General features: G+C 55.2%; 1 protein-coding gene across 2 annotated transcripts in view; it reads right to left on the bottom strand.

Moving 5' to 3' along the window:
• Positions 1 to 25,030, bottom strand: part of MINDY4 (MINDY lysine 48 deubiquitinase 4) — a 110,734-nt gene that overhangs the window by 14,019 nt on the left and 71,685 nt on the right. For both annotated transcript variants that reach the window (XM_047849776.1, XM_047849775.1), the window contains exons 12-15: positions 24,284 to 24,349; positions 18,517 to 18,584; positions 5,953 to 6,016; positions 2,701 to 2,862 (exon numbers count right to left, since the gene is read on the bottom strand). In XM_047849776.1, the coding sequence (XP_047705732.1) occupies positions 2,701 to 2,862; positions 5,953 to 6,016; positions 18,517 to 18,584; positions 24,284 to 24,349 (360 nt within the window). The remainder of the gene's footprint in view (positions 1 to 2,700; positions 2,863 to 5,952; positions 6,017 to 18,516; positions 18,585 to 24,283; positions 24,350 to 25,030) is intronic.

Genomic DNA, 25,030 nt, shown 5'->3' with positions numbered 1-25,030 from the left:
ACGTAATCACTTCTCAAAAGCCCTCTTTCCAAATCCAGTCACATTCTCAGGCTCTGAAGGTTAGGACTGCAACGTGCCAACTTCTGAGGGGACACAAGTCAGCCCTGAACATTTTCAGAGGATTGGAAAACCACTGACAGGTGGAAAGCAAAAGAATGATGTCATTCAATCTGCTCTTCTAAAGATCACACTGGCTTCAGTGAAGGGACAGAACTCAGGGCGGGGGGGGGGGGTGGTTGTGGCGGTGGGGACAGGGGCCAGAGGTGTCACTGGTGTCTAGATCAGCAATACTGGTGGCTTGGACCATGGTAGAAATGGACGGACTGGAAAAACAACTTAGGGCAGGAGCCACATGACCTTGTGATGGGTCAGCCATGCTCCAGGGGTTGAATAAGTGAGTGGATGGTACTATTTGCGGAGCTGGGGAAAATGGGAGGAGGCTGCAGCCGGCAGAGCCTTCCCCGCCAAGCTCAGTCTTTGCTCAGATCCCTTCGTGAAGGCAGCAAGGCACGTGCCCTACAGGGCATGGGAGAAGCACTAAAGTTAAACTCCTGGTCCCATGCTGTCCTTTCCTGGACTGCCAGTCCCCCACTGCCACAATCACCATGAGCCAGGAGGGGCTGGCCTTCCAACTACAGCTCGACAATGCCGTGCAGCCCACATTTGTGAGCTCGAGGGCAGGGAGAATGAGGTGCAAGTCAGATAGGCACGACCAGCCCACTGGGGTCATGGAGAGCCGATGGGGGTCCAGAACACAGCTGGGCTGTGGCAAGAGGCTGGCTAGTTCAGCAGGAGGTGCTTGGCCCAGAGCTTCCTCTGCTTCCCCCCAGACATACCGGGGTGTGGGCATCTAATAAGCTCACCAATAGGCAGGACCTCCCTACCCTCCAGCCCCCACATATTCAGTAAGGGTCTTAGAACCTTCCAGCCAGAAGCTGCACTGAGAAGCTCAGGACAGGCTGAATGACAGTCAGGCCCAGTTTTGCCATCTGGGAGAGAAAGTCTTCCTTAAAGAGCTTGCAGCCTCAAGGCAGAGGAGCAAATCCCCCTTGCTGCAGGGAGATACGAGCCCCAGGCTTCAGCCAAGCATATAACAGCAGAGGGGCATCCGTGTGGATTCAAAAATCCGGATCCTTGTAGGGCCTGAATTTCTTCAATCAGCAATTTATTCCAAGGGAAAGACGACCCCCAATTGATGTTCCCATCAATTATCCTCCACAGACCGAAGGAAAATAGTTTACTTTTTGACCAACGCCCTCAACACAAGAATGAAACCAGGGCTCATGGTAAGCCTGGAGATTCCACGAGCCTGGCCAAGGTTACCTTTCTCAGCCCATGGAATTTCGGGCTAAATGCTTTCAGAGCCCACCCAGGGATGCTCAGGGGCCCTGGTGCTTCTCATGGGCCACGTGGCCACATTCCTGGGCTCCCTCCTGACACCAGCAAATCAGGGAGGGAGCCCTATCATTCTTTTCTCCCTAAGTCTTTGGAAGCCACCGGTTGGCTTCCTGTCCATGGGAGAAGGGGTGTCACCCAGAGAGGGAATCTGGATGTGCAACCATGCCACATGGCCCATTAGCAATGGGACAGGATACCTGACCCTGTGGTCATGCAAGAAGAGCACCACGAAATCAACCAGAGAACAATGTCTTCTCTGAAGACACAAAAACTGATGTTCAGACAAGGTCCAGCGGTAGGCTAGACAGGAACCCAGGGCCCGGTGGCCCTGCCCACTCTATAGACATACGGTCACCCTACCCTGCCCAGCTTTGCCTTGGGCTCAGCCCTTTCCAGGACTCTGGCTGCAGGGAGAGGGGAGGGAAAGGGACTAGTACACTAGCAAATACATGGGTGGCCTGTTAGGGGTTGAATTGTGCCCTCCACAAAAACATGTTGAGATCCTAGCCCCCAGTACTTCAGAGTGTGACCTTATTTGGAAATAGGGTTGTTGTAGATGTAACCAATTAAGCGGAGGTTAGTGGAGTAGAGTGGGCCCTTAGCCCAACATGACCGACATCCTTCCTTCTAAGAAAAGGAGGAGGCCCACGGGGAGAAGATGGCCACATGACGACAGGCAGAGATTGGCATGATGAATCCACAAGCCAAAGAATGCCAAAAGTTGTCAGAAAACGGCAAAAGCCAGAAGAGAGGAGGATGGATTCTCTCAGTAGCTTTCAGCAGGGACACGGCCCTGCCAACGCCTTGATTTTGGACTTCTTCGGGGAGAACTTCTGCTCCCGGACAATCTCTACTCTTTTAAGCACGCACTTTGTGGTGCTTTGTTGTGGCAGCCCTGGGAAACTACGACATGGCCGAAGAGCTCAAATCCCCTGTCCCCGGAGAAGACCCCATCCCAACACCTGCCCCCCCCAACACGTACACACACGTGTGCGTGTGCATGACAACTGCACCCACTCTGGCCCACGATCACACTATAAATCCCCAGGAGTCCCTTTGAAACAACCTTTCCCAGAAGATGGTATTGGCTGGCTTTGGGGGTGAATTACGTGCCTATACTCGATAGCGGTGAAGCTATACTGCTTTCCAAACCCGCTGTGATTGTGCCTGGACCAGCTCTGGGACCTGGACCAGCTCTGGGACCTGGAGTGGAACTTCTCCCCCCCCCCCCCCCCCGTTTTCCTTCTCACCCGTCCCAGGGAGCCGGGCCCTTCTGTCTCCAGAGACCTGAGCCGCCGGTACCTGGCACACGTTGTAGTGCTCAAACAGAGATAGGAATCCGATGTCGCTGCGCGCAGCAATGCCTTTCAGCAGTGTGATGTTCCCGTTCCCAGAATCTAGCTCAACCACATCGTTGAAAACATTGGACACCGCTTTCCCGGTCAGGAGCAGATTGACAAGTTCCTGCAGATTAAAGAAAGAGGGAGGGTTTGTCCAGGGGAGGTCGGGAACAAGAGAAAAGGGGTGGAAGAGGAAGGCAAGCAAGGAGGGAGAGAGACCGAAATTACAGGGGGCTGGGACTGAGTTCCTACGAGCCCTCGGGAAAGCTGCCAGCGGCCCCAGCCGAGGGATTCTAGGAGCGCATTGATCTTTACTCCATAGGCTTTCATTGAGTGCCAGCTGTGCACAGGACCCTGTCCTCAGCTCTGGGTGGCAGCAGGGGAGTGGGGGTGTCCTGTCAGGAGGGAAAGAATGGCTCATGACCTCAGGTGTCCGGTCTAAGCGGGGATCAGGTGTGTCCCTGCACGGCTGAAGCACAATGTAGGATGTGACCAGGGCTATAAAAACGTGTGCATGGCACACTCCAGGGCCAGGCACACATGGGACCACATGGCTGAGTCACAGCCACTTTGTGGAGAAGCCACATTTGGGTGGGGTCGTGAAGGATGGCATTTTTTTTCCTAAACTTCTTTTATTTTGAAGTAACTTTAGATTCAGAAGGATTTGTAAAAATAGCACAGAGAGTTCCTGTGCACCCTTCACCCAGCTTCCCCCAATGATAACATCTTACACGACCAGAGCCCGTTATCAGCAGCAGGAAGTGGAAAATGGTGTGCGGCACCAGTAACTCGGCTCCAGGCCTGATCTGGAGCTCACCAGTGACGGTGGGGTCTTCGAGAAGGGAGGGAGAGTGGAGGGCGGCAGAAGCAGAGAGGTGGAGGCGAGGAGCCCCAGTCTGGGTTCTGGCTCTGTCTCCGCCATCATCGCCAGGGTGGCATCACATGTTCAGCAGCCATGCGACTTGTGCCGCACGGCCAACAGGTCGACATTCCCGCAGACCCCAGAACCGGGAAACGGGGACGTGTGGAGCCCTGTTCCTCCGGCAGTCTCCTTCAGCCAGTGTCCCCTGCATCAAGGTGGCAGGAAGCGCTCTTCCTTAAGCAAGGCAGCGAGGGGTCCAACCCCCTGTGAGGAATGGGGACACTGGGGCTCGTAGACGGGAAAGCATTTACCCAGGCCCCACGGCTAGTTAGTGACAGCGCTGGACTTCTGTCCACATTTTCCGCCTCCCTGCCTGGTGTCCTTCCCTCGCCCCTCACTTGTTACCCTCAGGGTACCAGCTGGCTGCTAAAGATCCCAGAAGGGTGGCCGCTGAGTGTCTGCTGCACCCCTGGAGAAAGAGCTGCGTGAGCCCAGCCTCAGCACCTGGGCAGGCTGGACCCTCTGCGTCACCCACTCTATCTGCTCTGGAGTGCCTATAAGGCCAGCAGGCGGCCATCGCCCCCATGCTACTTGGGAACGGCCAGAATAGCCCTTTCCCAGCATAAACTTTGGAGGTGAGAGTTCACAGGAGTGTTTTCCCCTGAACTGTAAAAGCCACGCTCCCGTTAGTAAATCCCTCCGTCAACACCAAGACCCCTGCCCTGGTGGCAGTAAAAGACGTCCCCTCTGATGGCCAGAGAGCGAACCCCATTGGAGGCAGACAGCAAAGGGGCCCCATTGTGTCCTTGCAGAGGAAACGAGAAAAAATTTGGAGGAAATGTCTGCTCTGAGATACTGTACCTCAGAGGCAGTGGCCGCTAGGAAAGGCACGGCCTTTTTCAGATGGGTTCGAGTATTCCCATCTGGTTTTCAAGGAGAAGTAAAAGGCCCCTGCACCCCATCTGTGTCCAACCTTCCTCAGAGCAGAAGGCCCTCTTGAAATGAGGGAAAAGGGGCAACACACGGCTCCCTGCCCCAAGTCTCAAAATCATGCAGTGGCAAAGCTCAGTGGTCATGTAGCCCCTTGCTACTCAAAGTGTGGTCTGTGGACCAGCAGCATCACCTGCTCTGGGAAGCCTGTTAGAAATTCAGAACCTCAGACCCCGGGCTGGACCCATCGAATCTGAGCCCGCTCTTCAACAAGCCTCCCGGGGCGGGGCTCATATACACATCAGAGTTTAAGAAGCACTGGTCTAATCCAAACTCCTTATACTACAAATGAGGAAACTGAGGCTCGGGGAGGGGAAGAAAATCAGCCCAGCTCATTTGTGTGTGAAACCGTGAACACAGCTCAGAACTAGCCAGAGATTCTGGTCTGGCATCCTCTGCGCTCTGCTTGAGTGCCCACCCTTGGTCACATCTCTCTTTCCCTGCTGACGGGGAAGCTCCCACAGAGAAGGCAGGCACCCAGAGGGGGCACTGGGCCATCCCGGACGGCCACTTACCCTGAGGCCTTTCTCTAGGAAGGTGGGCATCAGTCAACCCCATAGTCCCTCGGGTTGCCAGCACAAACTGCAGCTCTGGAGCTGGCCCCTGCACAGTACCCAGGTGTTTGCAGAGATGGCACAAGTGAGCCAGGACCGTCGGGACAAGGTCCTCGTTTGGGCCTGAGCAATTCTGCCCAGCCTGTCTGTGCTACACATGCTGTTCCCGTGTGCATCGAGGAGCAGATATAACGATGGCCCGGGGGCCACTCTGGGAGGCCTGGCCATGCCGAGAAAGGCACAGACGGAAGCCAGGAATAACATCTAGCTCCCAGTCCTGATGCTCACTGAAAGGATCACGAACAGATCGCTTCTCTGGTATCACCGCACATCTGGGAGGATCGATGATAAGCAACTGTGCTAAGGGACCCCCTGCTCCATCAGGCCCCCCGAGGGCCCCTTTGTGAGGCTGCAGAGGGGAGGGTTATTGCCAGGACAATGTCCCGTGCAAACATAAAGGGTGCCATGGCCCTCATCTCCCCAGCTGGCCCAGAGCCCCCGATGTGCCCCCGGGGCTCTGGCTGGGGCTCTGGGCTATGCAGCGCCTGGCTGTGTCCTCAGCCCCTCTTGCACCCCCTGCAGTGCCAAGCACACAGGTCTGGTGCAGCAAGCTCTCCAGAAGTGGAAGCTGAACTGAGTGGCCTTTCTAGGTCTCCATGACAGTGAAGCCCAAAAGAGGCTGGCACATGAGAGCCGCTTGGGGGAGGGGGGAGGTGGGGGGAGGAGGGGAGCTGGCACGAGCAAAGAAAGAAGGGAGGAGGAAGGAAAAGAAGCACCCAGCTGCCCGGCGCCCCACTGCACCCCCTACCTGGGTGCAGTATCCATGTGCTCCAATCAGGTGGCTGGTGGGGACGTCGAAGTCCTGGCGAACCCTGGAAAACACAGAAGGGATGGTATTAGGATGCCTCTGCCTGACGCTCCTGGGCAAGCCTCACCGGGTGAGCTCCGGGTCTGGGGGGAAGCCAGGACTCCTCAGTTCACACTCACTCTGCTCTGGGCAGCGGCCTCCACGCTGGCTTCACCAGGGCCACTGCCGACACGGAGAACGGCGACAGAGGAGTGACACGGCAGAAAGGCCCCTGCAATTGGAATCCAGCGTCCTGCTTTCACATCCCAACTGTTGCTTACTAACAGTGGGGGCAGGGACATCCCGGTCCATCTCTGGACATCTGTCTGCGAGTCTGTTCAGTGGCAGCAACAGTCTCTAATGCCTGCTTGAGTCCTGAGACAGTAACTGCCACCGCCTGGGCACAGACCCTGTACCCCATACTACCATTATTCCTCCAACCCCAAGAGCAAACCAAGGCTTTGAGAATACTGACTTGCCCGGGGCACTTGGCCTTGGGCTATGGAGCTGGTGGAGGACCCAGAAGCCAGTCTTGGAGGCCTGTGCTCCCCTGACCCCAGGTTACCACAGTGGCTCTACCCTCAGAAGGGGGCCCCTAAAAGGCAGGAGGTGAAAAGCCCCTTTGCCGAAACACATCCCTCGAAGAAGAAACCGACTTCTAGGGCTGTATGGAGCTGGAAACCAGGTGTCATTGTCAGCAGTGACTCTGTCATACGCGGGGCCAGCACCAGGAGGCAACCCCACCCCTCCATGAATCTCAAAGCTCTCCTACCATCTAGAAAGCCCACCACTAGGACACAATTCCTTTCACCTACCCCCACCTAAATCCTCCAGAAGACTGTCATTGTCCACCAGAACCGCGGATGAGCAAAGAGGAAAGGAGCCGTCATCTATGGAACGTGTCCGGGGATGCTAATTTCAGCCTCGTCCCCGGTGAAGCAAGGATGACTGTATTTTACAGGCATGGAAAGTCCCAGCACGGTATCGCTGGGGGTGACACGAGGCTGCTGCACAGGCCCCGGGGCTTGCTGCCAGCCCAGCACCGTGCCCGCGGCCCGGCCTGCCTCCTCCGGCCCCACCCCAAAGAGACCACAGACAGACCGCCCAGAGGAAAGGGCTCAGCAATCGCGATGTTTGTTTTCCCTTTTAGTGCAAGAGAAGAGAAACCTGGTCTCAATTTTATGCTTTAAATCTAAGATCTGCCGAAAGTCCACAAACCTAAACCACTCTGGCCCCTGTATCTTTCCCAAACGAGTCTAGAAACTCAAGCTCCATGACCTTTGTAGGAGAAAACACTTTCTTGTGGTTTTTAATAACCGTGGCCAAATGGGGATGCTTTGCGGTCCAAATGGGCATATGGGCTGGGGTTGGCCCTGCAGGGGCCCAGCGGAGAAGCATGGAGGCCTGGGGGTCCTGGGAACGGCCAGGGAGGCTCACCCACCAGAGACAGCCCAGCAGGCCCGGGAAGGAGCAGGCTGGGGCGCCAAATGGCCGCGGGCAGCGCTCGACTGGCGCTAGCTCAGGCAGAAGAATTGATGGAAACGCTCTCTGCAGCATATACGGGCATCTTCTGAAGAGAAGAAAATAACCTCAAAGGAGCCCTGGGTGGACCGATAAGCATCGCTGGCCCCAAGCCAGCCTGAAGCTTTCAGAAGCGGTCTGATCTTCATAATCTCACAGCCTCGTGCTCACCCAGCGGGTCTGAGAGCCTGCGTCAGCTGAGCACAGGGGTACAGGCGGAAAGGACAATGGGAGGAAATGGTAATTGCATCCTTAGGTGCAAACACGATGGGAAATTCAGGAGTGAGCACGGAGCTTGAAAGGGAGGAACGTCTGCATTTCACATTAGGGCATTCAGGAGACGCCAGGGAGCAGCTTAGGGCTTAAGAGATTTACAACTTTGGCAAATCTAGATGCCCAGACCTCCCTCTAGGGGAAATCCCTGGAGAGCTGAGTGTCAGGAGTCCTTGAGCAAAGGAAAAACGGCTTCTGCTCTGCCCAGAGACAGGGCAATTCAAAGGGCAGGGCCATCACCAGGCCCGAGTTCCAGCCCTGGCCTGCGGTGTGGTGGCAAACCTCTCCTCTCCAGCCTCAGTATCCCCTTCTGTGACATAAGGGACTTGCATGCACCAGATGAATGGTGTCATGGGCTGAACTGTGCCCCGCACCCCCCCCAAAACTGTGCCCCGCACCCCCCCCCCATTCATATGTTGAAGCCCTGACCCCAGTACCTGAGAATGTGGCTGTATTTGGAGACAGGGCCTTTAAAGGAGTGATTTAAGTTCACTGAGCCCATTAGCGTAGGCCCTGACCCAAACTGACTGGTGTCCTTTCAAGAAGAGGAAACTTGGACACACAGAGGGACACCAGGGATGCATCCTGGCAGGGAAAACACCATGTGAGGACACAGAAGGTGGCAGCCACCTACAGGCCCAGGCGAGAGGCCTCAGAGGAAACCATCCCTGCTCACGCTTTGATCTTGAACTTCCAGATTCCAGAGCTGTGAGTTCCTACTCTTTAAGCCACCCAGGCTGTGGCATTTTGTTACAGCAGCTCTAGCAAACTAACACAAGTGGCCCCCAACATCTGTTTAGACTCAGAGCTCTCTCTTCCAGTGACATCTTCTAGGCAGAAGCCAAATGCATGAGCTACTCCGAAAGCATCCCATCCTTCTCCTTCTCCTAGCCTCTGGGGCCCCTCTGGGGTACCCCCAGGTGTCCAAGGCACGCAGTGTCCTGGGAGCAGGGGCTGAATCAAAGGAGGGGCTGCCTGAGCTCTGAGGCTCCCACACTTTCTGGGCTTCTGAGCCACAAGCAACGATGAGCCCTTCCGTGGGATTGATAACCATTCCAGTCTAATAGGCAGGCTGTCCCTTCCACAGGCTACCTGAGGACTGGACAAACGCTGGGCCCTGAAGTAATCCTGCACAGCCTGGGGACACAGGTGCCAGGAGCGGGGAGAAGCCAGGGCTTGATGCAGTCTGCCCCCTGAGGCTGTTGCGCGCTGGGGACCCCTTCAGGGAGGAGCCTACCTGGGTTCTGGATCCCAAGAAGCACCGTGTAGGAGAAGCCTGAATGGACTTGCCCAGGGCAGGGAACCTTAGGAGGAGGGGCTCAGCCCTAGCTGCCCCACCACTGAGCTCTTCAGCGTTCTGGGAGCAGAGGGCAAGACCCTGGACCCACAGTCCGAGTGACGGCCCCCGTCAGAGGTATCCGGAGGAAGGGGAAGAGAGAGCTCTTCCTGGGATGCCAGCAAGGACCACTTCGCCCAGCTGTGCCCCCATTGAGAGGTCCCAGAGACAATGCACTGTACCCAGAAACAGAACGAAGAGGACACCAGGGCTGGCAGGGCCCTCCGGGCTCAGCACTATGCAGATGGCAAAATAGATGCCTAGCGAAAGAACACAAGTGGACCAGAGCTAGTGACAGAGGCCAGCCCAGATTCAGCCCCCAAAGCTGGGCTGGGGCTCTGCTGCCTCCTCCCAGTCATTCCTTGTCACACATCTCAAAGGGACAGAGGTTCTGCCACTGAGCAGCTTACAATGCTTGAGCCTTGAACCTGCAGAATCTGTCATCTCCCTCAAAGACACCATCCTCTCTGAAGCCTCATGAGGCCAGAAGAGCAAAGGCCCCCATCTCCATCTTTCTAAGGGGGAAACTAGAGAACCAGAGAGGAGAAGGGACTTGCGGTCTTGTGGTCACACAGGCAGTCAGCAGGCCAGGACTGTGTCCCCAGTGCCAATGTCACACAGTGTCCCCTGTGGCCTGGAACACGGGATGGTCAGCCTGGCGGGCCAGCTCCAGGCAGATCCGGGAGCCTTCAAGCCCCACTCCTGGTCCCACCCTCCCTGACTGGGGCATGGCTTGTCCCTTCACCCTACAACCTCCCCAACATGCATCTGAACATGTGAACCTGAGGATCTTGTACAGAAGTTTCCGAATAAGCAGAAATATGTCTAAGTGGCCTAGAGACACGGTTCCAGTCTATAGTCAAAGCCACTCACCTAAAATCAATGTCTGCGAGGTGGAGTCGTGGCCAGCTCGGCCTCAGACTGGCTGAGTGACCTCAGGCAAGTCCCTGCCTCTCTCTCAGCCTGTGTCTTCACTTATAAAACCAGAGGACTGGAACAAGGGGTCTCTAGGGACCTTCTGGGATGTGAAATTGTCTGGTTCATGACTCTGATGTTTAAAACATCAAGCCTAAAATGGGTGGTAATTAACTCAGGAGGGTCGGGCCAGACACCTCCCCTCCACCTGACCCCAAGGTGGCGCCAGGCCCCGGGGCCACCACCACACCCCACTCCGCCCCCTCCCTTGAGAATTCTGTTGACTTTTGAGGACCAATCAGTAGGGAGAAGGGCAGCTATGGAGCAACTAAGAGAACCTGGGCTCTGAGGTCAGGGGGCCCTGGATTCAAATCCAGTCACTGCCACTTCTTGGCTGTCCCCTCTCCGACGCTGGTTCCCCCAGCAGGAGGGGTGGGACGGTGCCTCCCTCTACCACAGATTGCTGTGAGAACTGAAGGACATGAACTATATAAAGCATCTGGCATTTGGTAAATGTCACTTCCTTTTTCCTACGATAACAACAATAATAACAACTAAAAACACAATGACCGAGAGGTCACGATTCCAGTAACCTCAACTACTCGTGTCGCGGCCAAGAACCCAGAATACATGGAGGCTTGCGAGCGGTCGAAATTTAGCTACGAATATCTAACAAGGATTTGGGTAGAGTGGATGTTGACTATTTTCCCAGGAAGGCCTGCAGGGAGTGGGCGATGAGGCAGGACACCTGGCTGTCAGGTGCACTGTGTGACCTTCAGCAAATGGCTTTCTGTGTCATCCCCTGCCGGGGACAACAATACGCACATCAAAGAGTTGTTTCCATAAGGGTCAAGGCCATAAAAGGGCCTTGCACACTGCAGAGAGCCCCACAAGTTGGAGGGGGTGGCTGTTACTTCCCCTCTCCAGGCAGGGCCCTGCAGAGGAAGGGCCAAGGTGCACGGGTGGAGAGAAAGGAGCCGGAAGGAAGGGAAAGCAGAGGTGTCCAGGCCCTTCCCAAGCTGCCTTCCGCCTCACCACCCACTAGACCTCTCCCCACGTGCTGGCACCGTCCTTTCCAACCAGACCTTATGCAATTGTTCTCTGCAAACCCCACCACTGGCCTTTGCCTGCTTTGTTCTCATTGCCTGCCAAAACCCTTCCCACATATCCCTCAGAGCCCTGCTAAATGTCACCTCCTCCATAAAGATAGCTCCCTCGTCCCAGGACAGATGTGCCCCATCTCTCCTCAGCTGGCCCTTTCCTAAGAGCACTCGCCAATGCTTTTCCTGCGCCTGGTTTGTCCCTCCTGGCAGAAGGACTTTGAGGGCCAGGGTTATGTTGTGTCCATCTGCCTCCCCCCGCCACCTGGCACCCAGGCTCTAACTCTGCAGATGCACAGCAAATGGGCCCTAAATTATGTGAGCCTGGCCCACACCCGTCCCAGGAGAAGCTCTAAGGAAGGCCCTGATGGAATAGGCTCCAGAAGCTGAATCCCAGGAGATGTGCAGAGGCAGGCGGAAGGAAGCTTCCCACCCAAGCAGCCAAGGTTGGCCTGGAACAGAAGATTCTTCCAAAAAGTTAATTGCTTCTCCCTCCTCCTGAGGCCCATGCTCTTTATCTGGACACCCAAGCCCTTTGAGGAACATGGAGGGATAGCTCTTAGGTGAATGGGTAGGAGTGCTAGATGCACAGAATGTCAGGACATTCTCTCAGCTCTGCCACTAAGTCCAGTGGGGTCTGGGCTTAGTCGCCCTCCTCTGCCATGGGAGACTCAGTGCCCATGGGCAGACCTCCTGCCCTCAGCCACACCCCACTGGCACTCACCAGCCGTGACTTGCCGCCCTAGCAGCCTGGAACCAGGCTTGCTTTGCCCAGACTATGCCGGCTGAAATTAAATGGAGAATGAAGCTGTTGGACCGCTTCTGGTTTGGTATGGGCCTACTTGGGGGTCTCGGTTCCCACTTCGCCTTCTAAGTCGGCAGACACACTGGGGCAGTGCCTGTCACTCCTCCCCCAGTCCAGATGGGGATGCGGGCACAGGGTCTTAGCCTGGAAGCCAGGACACTCAAGGATGGTGTCAGCTTGCCACCAACCTGCCCTAAAATCTTAGATCCTTGGTTCCCACATCTGTAAAATGGGATAATGGCCTCAGGCCTCTGGGCCTGCCCCCTTGGGTTACTGCAAGCCCCAAAAGCCCAAGGTGACAATGAGGACCTCTCTCTCCTCCACCTCCAGCGAGGCTGGGTCTCCAGCCCCTGCCTTCCATGTGGCGAGAGGGCTTCACAGGGCCCCCAGAGGGAGCCAGTGAGATCTACAGGACACGGCTCTGGGCCACTATGGAGGGGACACAGGAGCAGGTGGCCAGAGAGAGGAAGGAGGGTCAGTGTAAGGAAGTGGGGTCTGAGTGGAGGGTCTCCTATTTCCAACGACAAAGGTACCCACAGCCCTTTGGGTCTATCTGCCGCGCATCACCTTGGCCTCTTCAGACACATGTGCTAAAAGAGCTCGCTAGCATGGCCTCTGCCCTAATCTGAATCAAGGTTAAGCTGACTTGGAGTTCGATGAGGAAGTCCCTCTCCTCCTGTTCCCTAGCTTATATGCAAAAGATGTTGGCATGTCGGGTAGGCAGGGCCCTTAGCCACCATGTTGGGTCTCTCATGCTGCATGTGGGAGACCCAGGTGAGGGAGGCCAAGGGCTTTGTTCAAGGTGCACAGAGCAGTTGCTATCTGTGTGAGGTCGGGGCGCCTGGTCTGGGTGGTTCTGTGTGCAGTACATTATTCTGGGCTGGAGGAGTCCAGGCGGGTGCAGCGGGAGGGTGGAGGAAGAACCTGAGGGGTATCCCATCTACCCCCTCCCATCACAATAGCACATCTGGGACCACCAAGCCTGGGATTCTCAATAAGAATAGCCCACTGCTCAAATCCTTATGCCACAAGCCCACCCACTGCGAAGGTGGTCTCTGACTCAGTGAGTTCCGCTGGATCTGGAAACGTTGTCCTTTCTTTTCTTCATTTCTGAGAGGAACCAGTGGGGGCCTCCATTAAAGCCCAGGTCTGACCCTCCCCCAAACTCACATCTTCCCTCCTGTTCCTTGACACGTCCCAAAATCCAGTGCATCCCTTTCCCAGCCAGCGTGGTACACCTCTGTGGGTTCTGCCTGCCTTCTGGGCCCCCATGACGGATAGAGCCCAGGCCCGGCCACCAAAGGTGTCAGGAATGGGGTCATAGCTGCCGGCAGGGCTGAGGAGTGCTGGCGAGAGGGCCTCTTCTCCGCTGGGCCCGCCAGAGCCCACCACACAGCAGGGGCCTCCTGAGGACACAGACAAGACAGAGGAAAGAAGTGTGACAGGACAGAAGGAGGGACGCGATGTCCCAAAGACACCGTCTGGTTCCTGGATCCAGCTACTCTTAAAGCCCTGGGCTTTTGATATGAATCAATTAGCAGCGCTGTTTTCTGCTTACACTGGCTAAGAATCAAGTTTCCATCACTCGCCTTTGCATTACCAACACTCACGGTTGGCTTTCATTTCAGGGCTATTTCCACAAAGAAAGAAAAGGTGCTGTTATTTTTCCTCTCCTGGAGAAAGTTACAAAGAGCAACAAAGCCACCATGGTGTGGCTGCTACCCCTCACCGTGATGCCTGGCTGGCGCTGTTAAAAATTACTTCAGCACATGACAAACTACTGCCTATTTTGGACTTCCAAGACTGCCTTTGGACGGCCCAAGTTGCCCCTGTAGCGAATGCCAAGGGTCTGAGGCATGAAAAGGGTCTCTTCACAGTTGTTTCCCCCCACCACCACCCAAGCCTAAGCCACCCAGTGGGTATCTCCGGGGCCCTCCCCTATGCCAGGCCCTGGCTCACTGCTGGCTCCCTGGGGGCCGGAGCACCCTCGCACCGCACTGTGCAGGTCTGGCTCTGAGCCAGCCAGGACCCCAGGGCCCTGAGCATCTTTGGGACTCGAGAGAGCATGCTGGGGAAAGTTCTAGGCTGTGTGGCTTGGAAAGCGGTGGAGCTAGGTAAGCATGAAAGCCTGTACAGATTTACTGTAAGCAACTCAAGATCTTAGGAAGGAAAACAGATGGCTTGAAATCAAGTGGAAAAAAATAAAACCTTCACAGGGTTTTGCAGTGAGCCCTGGTAAACAAAACTCAAAGGCCAGCTTCGCTACTATTCTTTCAGCCTCTGACGGAGAAGTGACCAGGCTGTGCCGGGCTGCGTGTACATCTGCCCTTGGTGCCCTCACCCTGGCCCCACCCAGAGCTGGCAACAGCCCATGGACAGAAGGCACTGACTTGGGTGCAAGGCCTGTCCCTGGACATCAGGCATGAGTCTGAGACCCTTGCTAGGAGGGAGGGGCGGCCGTGTGACCTTCATAGCCACCAGCACCCACATCACCTCACACCCAGCCCCACAACCTCACAGAGCCCTCATGCACACACACAGGACCACAAATGCACACTGTGTTTGTAAAGAGTGGGTGATTCCCAGCCCCACACTCCACTCCTCCTCAGCTGCACAGCACGTGATCTGAGAGACTGCCCTGTCTGGGCTACCAGGACAGGTTTTCAACTACCCAAAGTGATAACAGATCACCCTGAAATGGCATCAAAGGGTTTGGCAATGCTGAATCTGAACCCCAGAGCAGGAAGGCCCTCGGGGATGGTCTGGTCCTACGGCTGTTAAGCTTTGTATGCAGAGCTGGGGCTTCTCCAAACAGGGGTCTCCTGGGGCCAGGCTGGAGACTGGGAGGGGCAGGCAGGGGTCTCCGCCTCCCCACCCCATTCACCCTACCTCCCCTGGGCTCTACTCAAAACAGTCCTGGCTACATCTGCTTTTCATAGTGAGCCTGGGGATACAGTGTATTTGGAAAATAGTCAGATGTCAGGTTCACAATAGAAAGAATTTAAGTGGCTCTAGTTGCCCCCCACCCCCCGCTCCGAGGCCTAAGGCACAGGCTGGGTCAGCCATAAACGTGCTGGCAACAGAGCAGAGGTGGGGACTCAGGTGTTCCGAAGCTACATCGGCAGCCAATGAGTGGGATGCTGTCATGGGAGCCGTCACCCACCAGGCCACCCGGGACAAGCCTGTCAGCTCAGCCTGACAAATGGAGCCCGTGCTGGATGACATCCGCCCCCATGTGCCCAAGGGTCCACAGAGAAAGGCCTTTGCAAGTTGCTAGCCCCTGCGGCAGGCCAGGATGGGGTGGCCTTTCACAATCCCAGGACCGTTATCACTGCCAAGTGAATCCCAGCAAACCTCCAGCCAGGTGTGGCATCCCTCCTGAGAATGGGGATCAGAGGCTCTGGGGAGCCGCGGAAGCACCACTGGAGCGTGTGACTGAGACGTAAGGGGCCTAGACCAATGCAGGAGCTCCCCCTTCTAACAGCTTCTTCAGAGGAGCCCAGAAAATGCCAGCAATGCTAACGTGCTATTTCAAATAATGTCAGCGTGACTCTCTCACAGGATCTGGGCACCATTTCGAGGAGCTCTTCTCCTCCTCACCATCAGTCCTGTCTTTCCTCCATACACTTGCCACCCCTTTTAGGAAGTCCCCCAGACCGTGGGAAGGAATGGCCGGCTCCACTCCATGATGTCGCCAGCAGCCCTGTACCCAAAGCCTGCCCCACTCCCCACCCGAAGCCCTCAGACAGTCTCTCTAAAAGCGGTTTTGAGCTTGAACAGATAAGAGACAGCCGAGTGTCTTCTCGAGCACATCTCTGGTTGGCACCCTCCCAGGCAGGGACTGGTTCTCCCACCTCCACTTCTCTTGCCCGCTCTGAGCAACAGCACACAGCACCCAGGGAGGCCCCGGGCAGCTCAGGAAGTGCCTGCCAGGGTGGGCACCACCACAGGTGGACCCATCACCACTCGCAGGGCCTCCCCTCGGCCACGTCTGCACCACCAGGCACGGGGCCAAGACTGAGGGCAAGACGGACAGGATGGGGCACGAGATGCCTCTGAGCACAGCTGTGACAGGACCACGCCGGCAGCGGCCGTTATCCGAGCGGGCTACCCACCGGGAGCCGAGCCAAGCGCTCAACATATAAATCTTTATTTAATCTCGTGAAGCAGGAATTAGCATCCCCCTTTCAGAGAGTGAGAAACTCAGGTGCAAAGGAGTATAGAGTCAGGCCTGAAATCAAGTCTGTTTGACGCCCAAGTTCCTTAAACAGAAAACCCAAAGAGTCCTGTCCAGGCCCAGGCTGTCTTGGCTAAGTTGTATGAGCTTGGGGCAGGTCTCGTTTCTTCACCTGAAAGACAGCGATGCTGACGGGAATCATTAGTGCCACCGAACAGGGCTGCCAGGGGCGGGAAACAAGTGTGCTGTGTAACATGTTGCAGCAAAGGATTGGGCACCCAGGAAGCTTACTAGGTGTCGGTCACCATCGTGCCTGCTGCTGCTGAGAATATCTTCCATGCTGTCTTCTTGGAAGGGAAGGGGAGGCCCAGGATAAGACGAGCCCCCCCAGTGCCTGCCGGGTCCAACGCTAAAGCAGATCTCTACCAGGGAAGGTCCTCAGGAGCCCTGAGTGGGAGGGAGATGGTCTCAACATACTTTTACGCCTTCCTCTGCCCTGAGAGCAAGGGGAAGGAGGTGACTCCAGACAGATCTTATGGGTCTCTGTGCCTGTGTGTGTCTGTGTGCATATGTATGTATATCTGTGTGTATATGTCTGTGTATATCTATATGTGTGCATGTGTGTGTGCATCCGTGTGTCTCTGTGTCTGTATCTCTGTGTATCTATGTGTGTGTGCATCTGCATGTGTACGTGTGTGCAGTGGAGAGGAGGGACGTAGCAGAGCTGAGACGTCAGGCCTGGTAGCATGAGGCCATGCAGGCCCAGCAGGGCAGCCATGCCTCACACAGATGCCCCCAAGGAGCCAGAGCCTGGGCGGGGACTCAGCCCTGCCTGGCTTGGTTGGATGGGGCAGGGAGGGGACAGACACAGCCCAAGTCCTCCCGCTCTGGACGACAATGAAGAGTAGCCTGGCTATGGGGGGTGAAGGCCCGTGCGCATGGAGAAGGCCTCCAGAGCCACTCCCTGCAGGAGCACACCCAGGCTGGTGAGCAAGACCGTTAGCAGCTGCCCCAGTGACCAGAGCAGAGGCACTCTGATCACAGAGTCCTAGACCTGCAGAGCTGGATGGTTCCCTGTACACGTGGAGAGACTGAGGCCCAGGAGATCACACAGCCAGATGTCACCAGGCATGGGCCTCCTGAGAGCCCAGCTTCCCCTCAGGTAGCTCAGGGGTCTCACCCACATACCCAGAGACCCCCACCCAACGTGGTCAGGCAGGGATTAGCAAACTTGCGACTGGGGAGAAGACAGTGTGGCTTATGGTCTCTGGTGCACGTGAGCCCGGGCCAGGAATGAATCGTATCATTATGGCAGGATTAGAAGAAAAATGCCATTAGAAAATCTGTGTGTGCACCACATTTAATAAGGTCAGTAGCAGCAAGCAGCAGGCAGGCCGGCAGCATGAGGCCACAGAGCCCCCGCGTCCTCCTCCTACCCAAGCCAGAGCCTGCGGGGCACGGGACAGGCCCTGGCCCGGCCCGGCCACCAAGAGCAAGTGTCTCCTTCTGCCAGGGCCTCCCCAGCCTGGGCACCACATGGCTACTCTTTCTACCTCTCCACTCCCCAAGGCCCACCTGCATGGGGTTGTTCCCAAATCATCCCCCACAGCAAGCACCCCACAAAATGAAAATTCATTCCCTGGGTCTCCATGGCCTCTGGAGTCTGCTCTCTACTTGGAAAAGGAAGGAGTGATTGATTGCACTTTACAAAGCTGTTAATGTGCTGTTAATCTGCTCCCCTCCCTGGTGACATAATGCACAGATGACAAATACGGATTAGAGGTCTAGAAAGCTCATGGAGAATGGACATGATGGAGAAACTCCAGCTCTCGGGTAGCCGGGTGGCCACATTTGATAAGGGTACACGGAACTGAAGTCCTCCACTTCCAGGGCCCCCGGGTATCCACCTACCCATGTCCTCAGGGCTGGCCCTGGACCCAGACCTTGCAGCTTTCAGACTGCCACAGCCTACGGTGAGCCCCCCATCCTGAGTTCATGGAGGCCCTCAGTCCTTTCCCAGACCTCCGTCTCAACTGCCCATCCCCATCCACGTCCCAGGGGAGTCCACATGTGCTGAAGTATGTGCCTACCGCAGTCCTACGGGGGACCCAGCGGCACTGTTAGCTGTTTGGGTGGGAGTCCCTCCAGGCAGCCCCAGCACAAGTGGGGAGACCTAGAAGGTAGCTCTGAACACACATGTACGTAGCATATAACTGCTCTCTCTCCTCCACCAGCCGACCATCCCCTGTTCTACTATTTCCTTCATCCTCTTGACTATGCTCACAGCATGCCTGCTATGCACCAAGCTTGGTCCTGGGCTTCTCGGGGGTGGGGGTGAGGCAGCAGCGAACAAGACAGACAAGCCCTGCCTGGGGGTTTGAGGAAGGAAGACACTCACAGCTCCGTGGACCTGGACAGGATGGCAGACAGGGCGAGCAGGATGCATCCGTAGGGACCCGCTTCAAACTGGGAAGAGGAGAAAGGAATGAACACCCACCAAGTCTGCACCCTCTTCTCACCTCCTCGGGGGCCACACCTAGGGAGCAGCCTGACCCTGAGCCACCTAGGGAGCAGCCTGACCCTGAGCCAGCTGCCCCAGCCGGGTCCCAGAGGAAACCAGGTGGCTCCATGGCAGGCCCCCTAAACGATGGGGAGCACACCAGCCTGAGTGACAATGGGGGCAGACGCAGTGGCCGCCAAGGTGCATACCAATGACGACCGAGTCCCGGAAGTTCACAATACAGCAGCTGGGGCAGCCTCCCTTACCATGCAAGTGTTTGTCACAGGCCTGTGCTTTACAGTAGTGTTAATACTGCCCTCTGCCACACAAGGAAATGGGGCAGATACCGAGCAATTGGCCCGAGCTCACACAGCTGCTACACAGCCCAGGGGGATTCCAGCAGGTTCTATTTGATTCTGAATCCCTTACTCCAAAGACCTGCACTGTGTTAAGAGCGGCAGGGAGCAGGTGTGGGGCAGAGTCAGGGTCAGGAGGGCTGAGTGACCCAAGCCATTCAAGTACAAGGACAGGTCCTGTCTTGCAAAAATTTTTGGTATTTTGTTCATCATGGGTTTTTTTGTGTGGATTAATTTGGATATTTAAAAAATATTATTGATACTGATTATTGAGGATTTTGGTACCTCCTTGAATTTTTTACCCAAGGGGAGCACCTCATTTATCTCCCCCAGGTCCCAATCCTGGGTTAGAGCCCACAGCCTAGAGCCTGGCTGCCTGGGTTTAAATACTGGCTGTGCCACTCCTAGCTCTGTGATCATGCGGACAGTTCTTAACTTCCTTGTACCCAGTCTTCTCACCTGTGAAACAAGGACAATTATACCAGGACCCACTCTCATCAGGGTGTTGTGACGATTAAGTGAGATCATCCTTATAAAGCCCGTAGGATGGGACCTGCCACCCGTGTGGGCCGTTAGTATGATGCTGGCTCTGCACTGCCCACCTGTCCAGTAGCCTCCTGCGAAGGGCTACGTCACGCTGACTCCCTAGAGAAACGCCACCCCCCAGCTGCAACTGTGTGAAGACCTTACGTATCCCCCCTCTTGGGATGACACCACTTCTAGTGCGTTGTGGATGAAGACGCTGCCTTATGATGGTCAGTGTTCCTTATGTGTGGTCAGTTTCTTTTTGGACTTGAAACCAGACCCTCAAACACGTTTGTTTTGCTGAAACAATAAGAATAATATCGTCGATCCCCTTTCCATTTTTCCCTGGTTGCCAGGAAGCTCAGAGCCAAGTAGGGTATTCAGCTGTGGTAATTATTTCAGCTCAAGCTTCTGATAAAATTATCTTTTCTTTCCTTCAAAATACAGTCTTCATTTCCATACTGCAACTCAATTCGTCATCTAAAAAATTATTGTGTGGTGCGCCTGGGTGGCTCAGTCAGTTAAGCAGCCGACCTTGGCTCAGGTCACGATCTCACAGTTCGTGGGTTCGAGACCCCCGTCAGGCTCTGTGCTGACAGCTCGGAGCCTGGAGCCTGCTTCAGATTCTGTGTCTCCCTCTCTCTCTGCCCCTCCCCTTCTCGTGCTCTGTCTCTCTCTGTCTCTCAAAAATAAATAAATGTTAAAAAAAAATTTTTAATAAAAAATAAAAATAAATAAAAAATTGCTGTGTGAACTTTCGTGCCACGAGGAGGCTCCCTGATAAGGTTATGCTTGTGAACAAGGTGGACGTGGATCTGCCTTTGCGGGAAGTAACTCAGGGAAGAAAGAACAAGAAGCAACTTGAAAAGGAGGGGGAAATACAAGGTGCTCTGCAAACACACAGAAAGGGCCTTCAAGCAGACTAAGGATTTAGAGAAGGAAGGAATGCAAAGGAAAGCTTTCAGGAGGAAGTGATACCCAAACCCAAAGGACAAGAAACAATCAGAAGAGAGGGAATGCTGTTCCAGGGAAGACGAACAGCGAGTGCAAAGGCCCAAAGGCAAGAGAGGGCAGATTTACTATGGTTGGAGCATAGAAAAGCCCCAAGAACATCATCTTTTTATAATTAACTTTTTTTCTAGAAATTCATAAGTAAGAAAATATTTTGGTGGGGGGGGATATAGAAATGGAACAAATAAATCAACAACAATCTTATATCAACCTCATTGTAATTCTCTGATCTCAAACCAGTCACTTAACTTCTGCTCTCCTCAGTTTCTCCATTTGCAAAACGAGGCTGATGAATCCCTACTTTGCATATTTCCTTGGGTTCCGGTGCACGTTCTAGGAGACCACGGCTGTGGACATGCTCTGATGACTGCAAACGGTAATGCTGATGCCCTTGTACAGCAGGACGCAGGCCCAGGAGGGCCGGTGCCCTGGTCACAGCTCTGCTACTGACCTGCATGTTGCCTCGGGGAGTGACAAAGCTCTCTGTCTCCGCTTCCCCAACCAACTGCTGCCATGGACCTACCCATGGTGTTGGGGGAGCCATGGCACCCTCTCTGTCTGCTTCCCCCTCAGCCACACCTGCAGCTGCAGGGCTGCAATGAACCAGGGGACACAGAAGCCCGCTGTGCACCCCAAGTCTGCATAAACATGGAGAACGGTCAGTACTATGTGGGCCAGCATTTTCCACAGTCCTTGGAACAGCCTCAAGGGGAGCTTCCCATGAGCTCTGGATGTGCCCCTCTGTGCAGACTGGCTAGCAGGGAGAAAAGACGCCTGCCTGGGGCTTCTGGCCCCCACCAGAACATGACTGAATGGCACCAATATTCCATTTTGTTAAAAGATAAAAAAACATTAAAAAAAATTTACTAAAATTATCTCATCAAATCCAAGCTGCCAAGACATGGGAGGCCACAGGGCAAGGTGCCTGCATTGAAAGGAGAGCTCTCCGGGCGGGCAATTGGGCCCGAAACTGCCGTTAGGGTCCGGAAAAATGTCTGGTGCCATTTGGGAAGAAGGGGCCATCCTCCAGCGCTGCTCTGGCCCTGGGAAGAGCGAAGCCCACCAAAGAACCCCAAAAGGAGGCAGGGGCGGAGGCTCGCCCAGCTCGCAGGGGGCGGCCAGACATCTCACCCGAGGGTGAGCGGTAATGAAAACACAGCAAGGAGGCTATTTATTTTGGGCAGCGATGGTTCTGTGTTCGTTTCCAGGCCTGGCACGAGGAACCCCTCTTAGGCCCAGGCCATGAAAAATGAATTTGGTGAGGGTAGTGCTGAGGCAGCTCAACGGCTTCCAGAAAAAACATAATTACACTGTGGGGGAAGGCACCACCTTCCAGGGTGAGGAGGGCCAAATACTGACCACTGGTACACAGGGACCAAAGCCAAGTGAGGAGGGGGAGCCACTCTGGATCCAGAAGAATGACAGAAAGAAGGCAGCCCCTCCTCAGCACAGGCCCACCCTCTGAACCTCTTCCAAAGTCACTGTCTTGCTTGGGCTTCACCGAAACCCCGGGGTACAGACAGAGGGAGGAGAAAGGCCTCATTTCATAGACGAAGATGCAGAAAACCTTGGTGCTGAGGCATCACCCCAGGGCCATCAGTGGGCGGTGACAGGCCCCAGGAGCATCTGAGCTATTTCCCAAGGGCTCTCCTTTGCCCCCTCGAAGCCTCCAGGGCACCTCCCTCTCCTGGCACCGGTGGCTCCACGCTCCGCTTCACCTGATGGTGTGAACACAGGAGCCCGGGGGCCTGCCTCCCTGGTCAAATCACATGCACGGAGGCGATCAGGCTTTGCTCGTCTTTTGGATGCACTGCTGTATCCTCACAGCACTCTGAGTGCATTTAAGAGTAGAATCCTTGGGGCACCCGGGTGGCTCAGTCGGTTAAGCAGCCAACTTCGGCTCAGGTCATGATCTCGCAGTCTGTGAGTTCGAGCCCCGCGTTGGGCTCTGTGCTGACAGCTCAGAGCCTGGAGCCTGTTTCGGATTCTGTGTCTCCCTCTCTCTGACCCTCCCCCGTTCGTGCTCTGTCTCTGTCTCAAAAATAAATAAACGTTAAAAAAAATTTTTTTTAATAAAAAAAAAAAAGAGTAGAATCCTTTCTGCTTATTTAGATCACCTGATGCTTAATTTAGAAGGCATTCTTGTCCATGCATTTAAGTTTCTTCTTTAAAAACCACCACTGGGGGCACCTGGGTGGCGCAGTCGGTTAAGCGTCCGACTTCAGCCAGGTCACGATCTCGCGGTCCATGAGTTCGAGCCCCACGTCAGGCTCTGGGCTGATGGCTCAGAGCCTGGAGCCTGTTTCCGACTCTGTGTCTCCCTCTCTCTCTGCCCCTCCCCCATTCATGCTCTGTCTCTCTCTGTCCCAAAAATAAATAAACGTTGAAAAAAAATTTTTTTAAAAACCACCACTGGACAGTAACAAGCTGGAAGTTACCTGCTAACTGCTCCATCTTCCATTTTGTAGATGAGGCAACTAAGGCCCAGTGACTTTCCCAAGGGCCCCATGTGGCTGAGGAATAAGCTAGCAGGGGCCCTCAGGTCCCTGCTCCAGGACCCCTACAGCTGTGTGCACCAGTTGGGAAGTGCACTGCATCGGCAGACAGCTCACTGGGTTATGTCCGTGAAGAACCAGAGAGAGCCAGAAACAGGGAGCAGGTGGCAGCCAGTCTAGGCCGGGACCCCTCCCATGCCAGAGCCCCTCTCTTGCACCTCCCAGAAAGGCCAGGCGGAACGGTCAGTGCAGAAAGACAGCGTCCTAAGCTGGGGACACGGGCCAGGCTCCTCGGACTGAATCATCCCTGGGCAACAGCTCTCGGGCAGAAAGTTTCTGAAGAGTCAGCACCTCGGTGACCGCACACCTGCCTCGCAGTGGTCTCAGGACAGGCCCCATTTTCCTACCCAAGCAGCGTCTGTGACCACTCTTCCCTGGCTCCGCCCAGACGCACAGCGCCTTCAGGGAACAGGAGATAGTAAGACAGCAGAATGTCCAGTCCCACCCCCCAGGCTCGTCAGCAAATCTCTAGGCAAAGTCGCCTTCTTGGGAGCCTAAAAGAGCTCATCCCACAGCCCAGAAGGCTGAAAGAAAGGCGAAGAGGCATGGACCATTTGCTTGCACACCAGGAGAGAAGGCCTCAGCGCCGTTTCTTTCCTTCCACCCTGACACACAGACGTCAGAAGATGAGACCTTGCAGTTGGGAATCTCAGAGGTCATCTTTTGGCCTTGGCTCATGCTGCACCCTGCCCCTCATTTCTACGTGTCTACAACTTACCAGTCTCAAGGTTACCTTAAATAATCGTGATAGTGGTGACCATTATTATCAACAACGAAAGCTAAAATCACTGACCACACTGAACCAGGCACGCTAGTTCTAAGCACCGTTTTTATCAGCCCCATTTTACAGATGAGGAAACTGAGGCACAGGGAGGCTAAATAAGTTGCCCAAGGCTACAGAGCTACTAAGCAAGGGATGTTACCTGGATTGGAACCCAGGCAGAAGGCTCCAGTAATCATGTCCTTTACCAGGGAGGCTTGGGCTCCTTCCTCCACAAAACCAGTGAGGCTACAGCCCTGAATTCCCACCGTACTTTGTGCTGTTCAGGCCCTGGATGTGTTCCGCCCCATCTCACAGCAAGGGGTGGGGGCACAGATCTCCGCCAGCAGACAGGGTGCTGGAGGCCCCACCTAGCCGGGATATACTGAGCAGGGTCTCCATAAAGAAAGCAGACAGCTCTACCATGCACATCCCCCCAAATAAACCACTGTTCATACCTGATGGATGCTTTGTTGAAGAAAAGTCACCAGCTCCTCATAGCAGGTCAAACTGTGCAGTGTGAGCTGAGGAGACACAGACCCACAGGGTGAGCTGCCCAAGCCCCCACCGATGGTTCCACATCCTGGATTATCTCCCACCACCCCGGCTTCAGCAGCTACAAAACCCACTTGGAAATGTCCCTGTAGTCAGACGGGTGACCTTGAGAGCTGGGGCGGGGAGGCACACAGGCCCAGACCCGTGTGCAACTTAAAAGGCTGACAGGGCCCAGCTGGGGTCTCGGGGGTGAATTCCGCCCTGCCAGCCACACCAGGCCTACAGAGCCCTGGAATGGAGGTGCTGCGGAGCCAAAGCCAAGGAGCCCACATTGTGCCTGCCCCCCACTGACAAGCGGGATCTGAGAAGCACCTGGGGGTGCAGGGGAGCCGGGGCGAGAGACCCACCCAGCTCTAAGCCCAGCAGGCAGTGTCCTGAGTTTGGCGGGAAGCTGCGGGTATGAGGCTCCTTTGCTTCCTCAGGCAGGATAGGAAAAAGCCATTTGTAGAGAAAACACCCACCAGGTGAGACCCCCAATTAGGATCCCGGGGTCACATGCGCCCAGACTCAGGTCAAATGAAGCAAACTAGGTAAAACAAAAAGTCCTCAGTGCAGAGGAGGTCCACTCGTGGAAAACGTCACTTTGTATTCTCACGTCTCTCATTTCTTTCCCTTACTAGGTCACACCAGGTCTGGCTTTACGACCGGTG

The sequence above is a fragment of the Prionailurus viverrinus genome, chromosome A2, assembly GCF_022837055.1.
Source record: "Prionailurus viverrinus isolate Anna chromosome A2, UM_Priviv_1.0, whole genome shotgun sequence".
In the NCBI taxonomy this organism is placed as follows: Eukaryota; Metazoa; Chordata; class Mammalia; order Carnivora; family Felidae; genus Prionailurus; species Prionailurus viverrinus.
The sequence above is the reverse complement of the archived record's forward strand: the minus strand, read 5'-3'. Positions and strand labels throughout refer to the sequence as shown.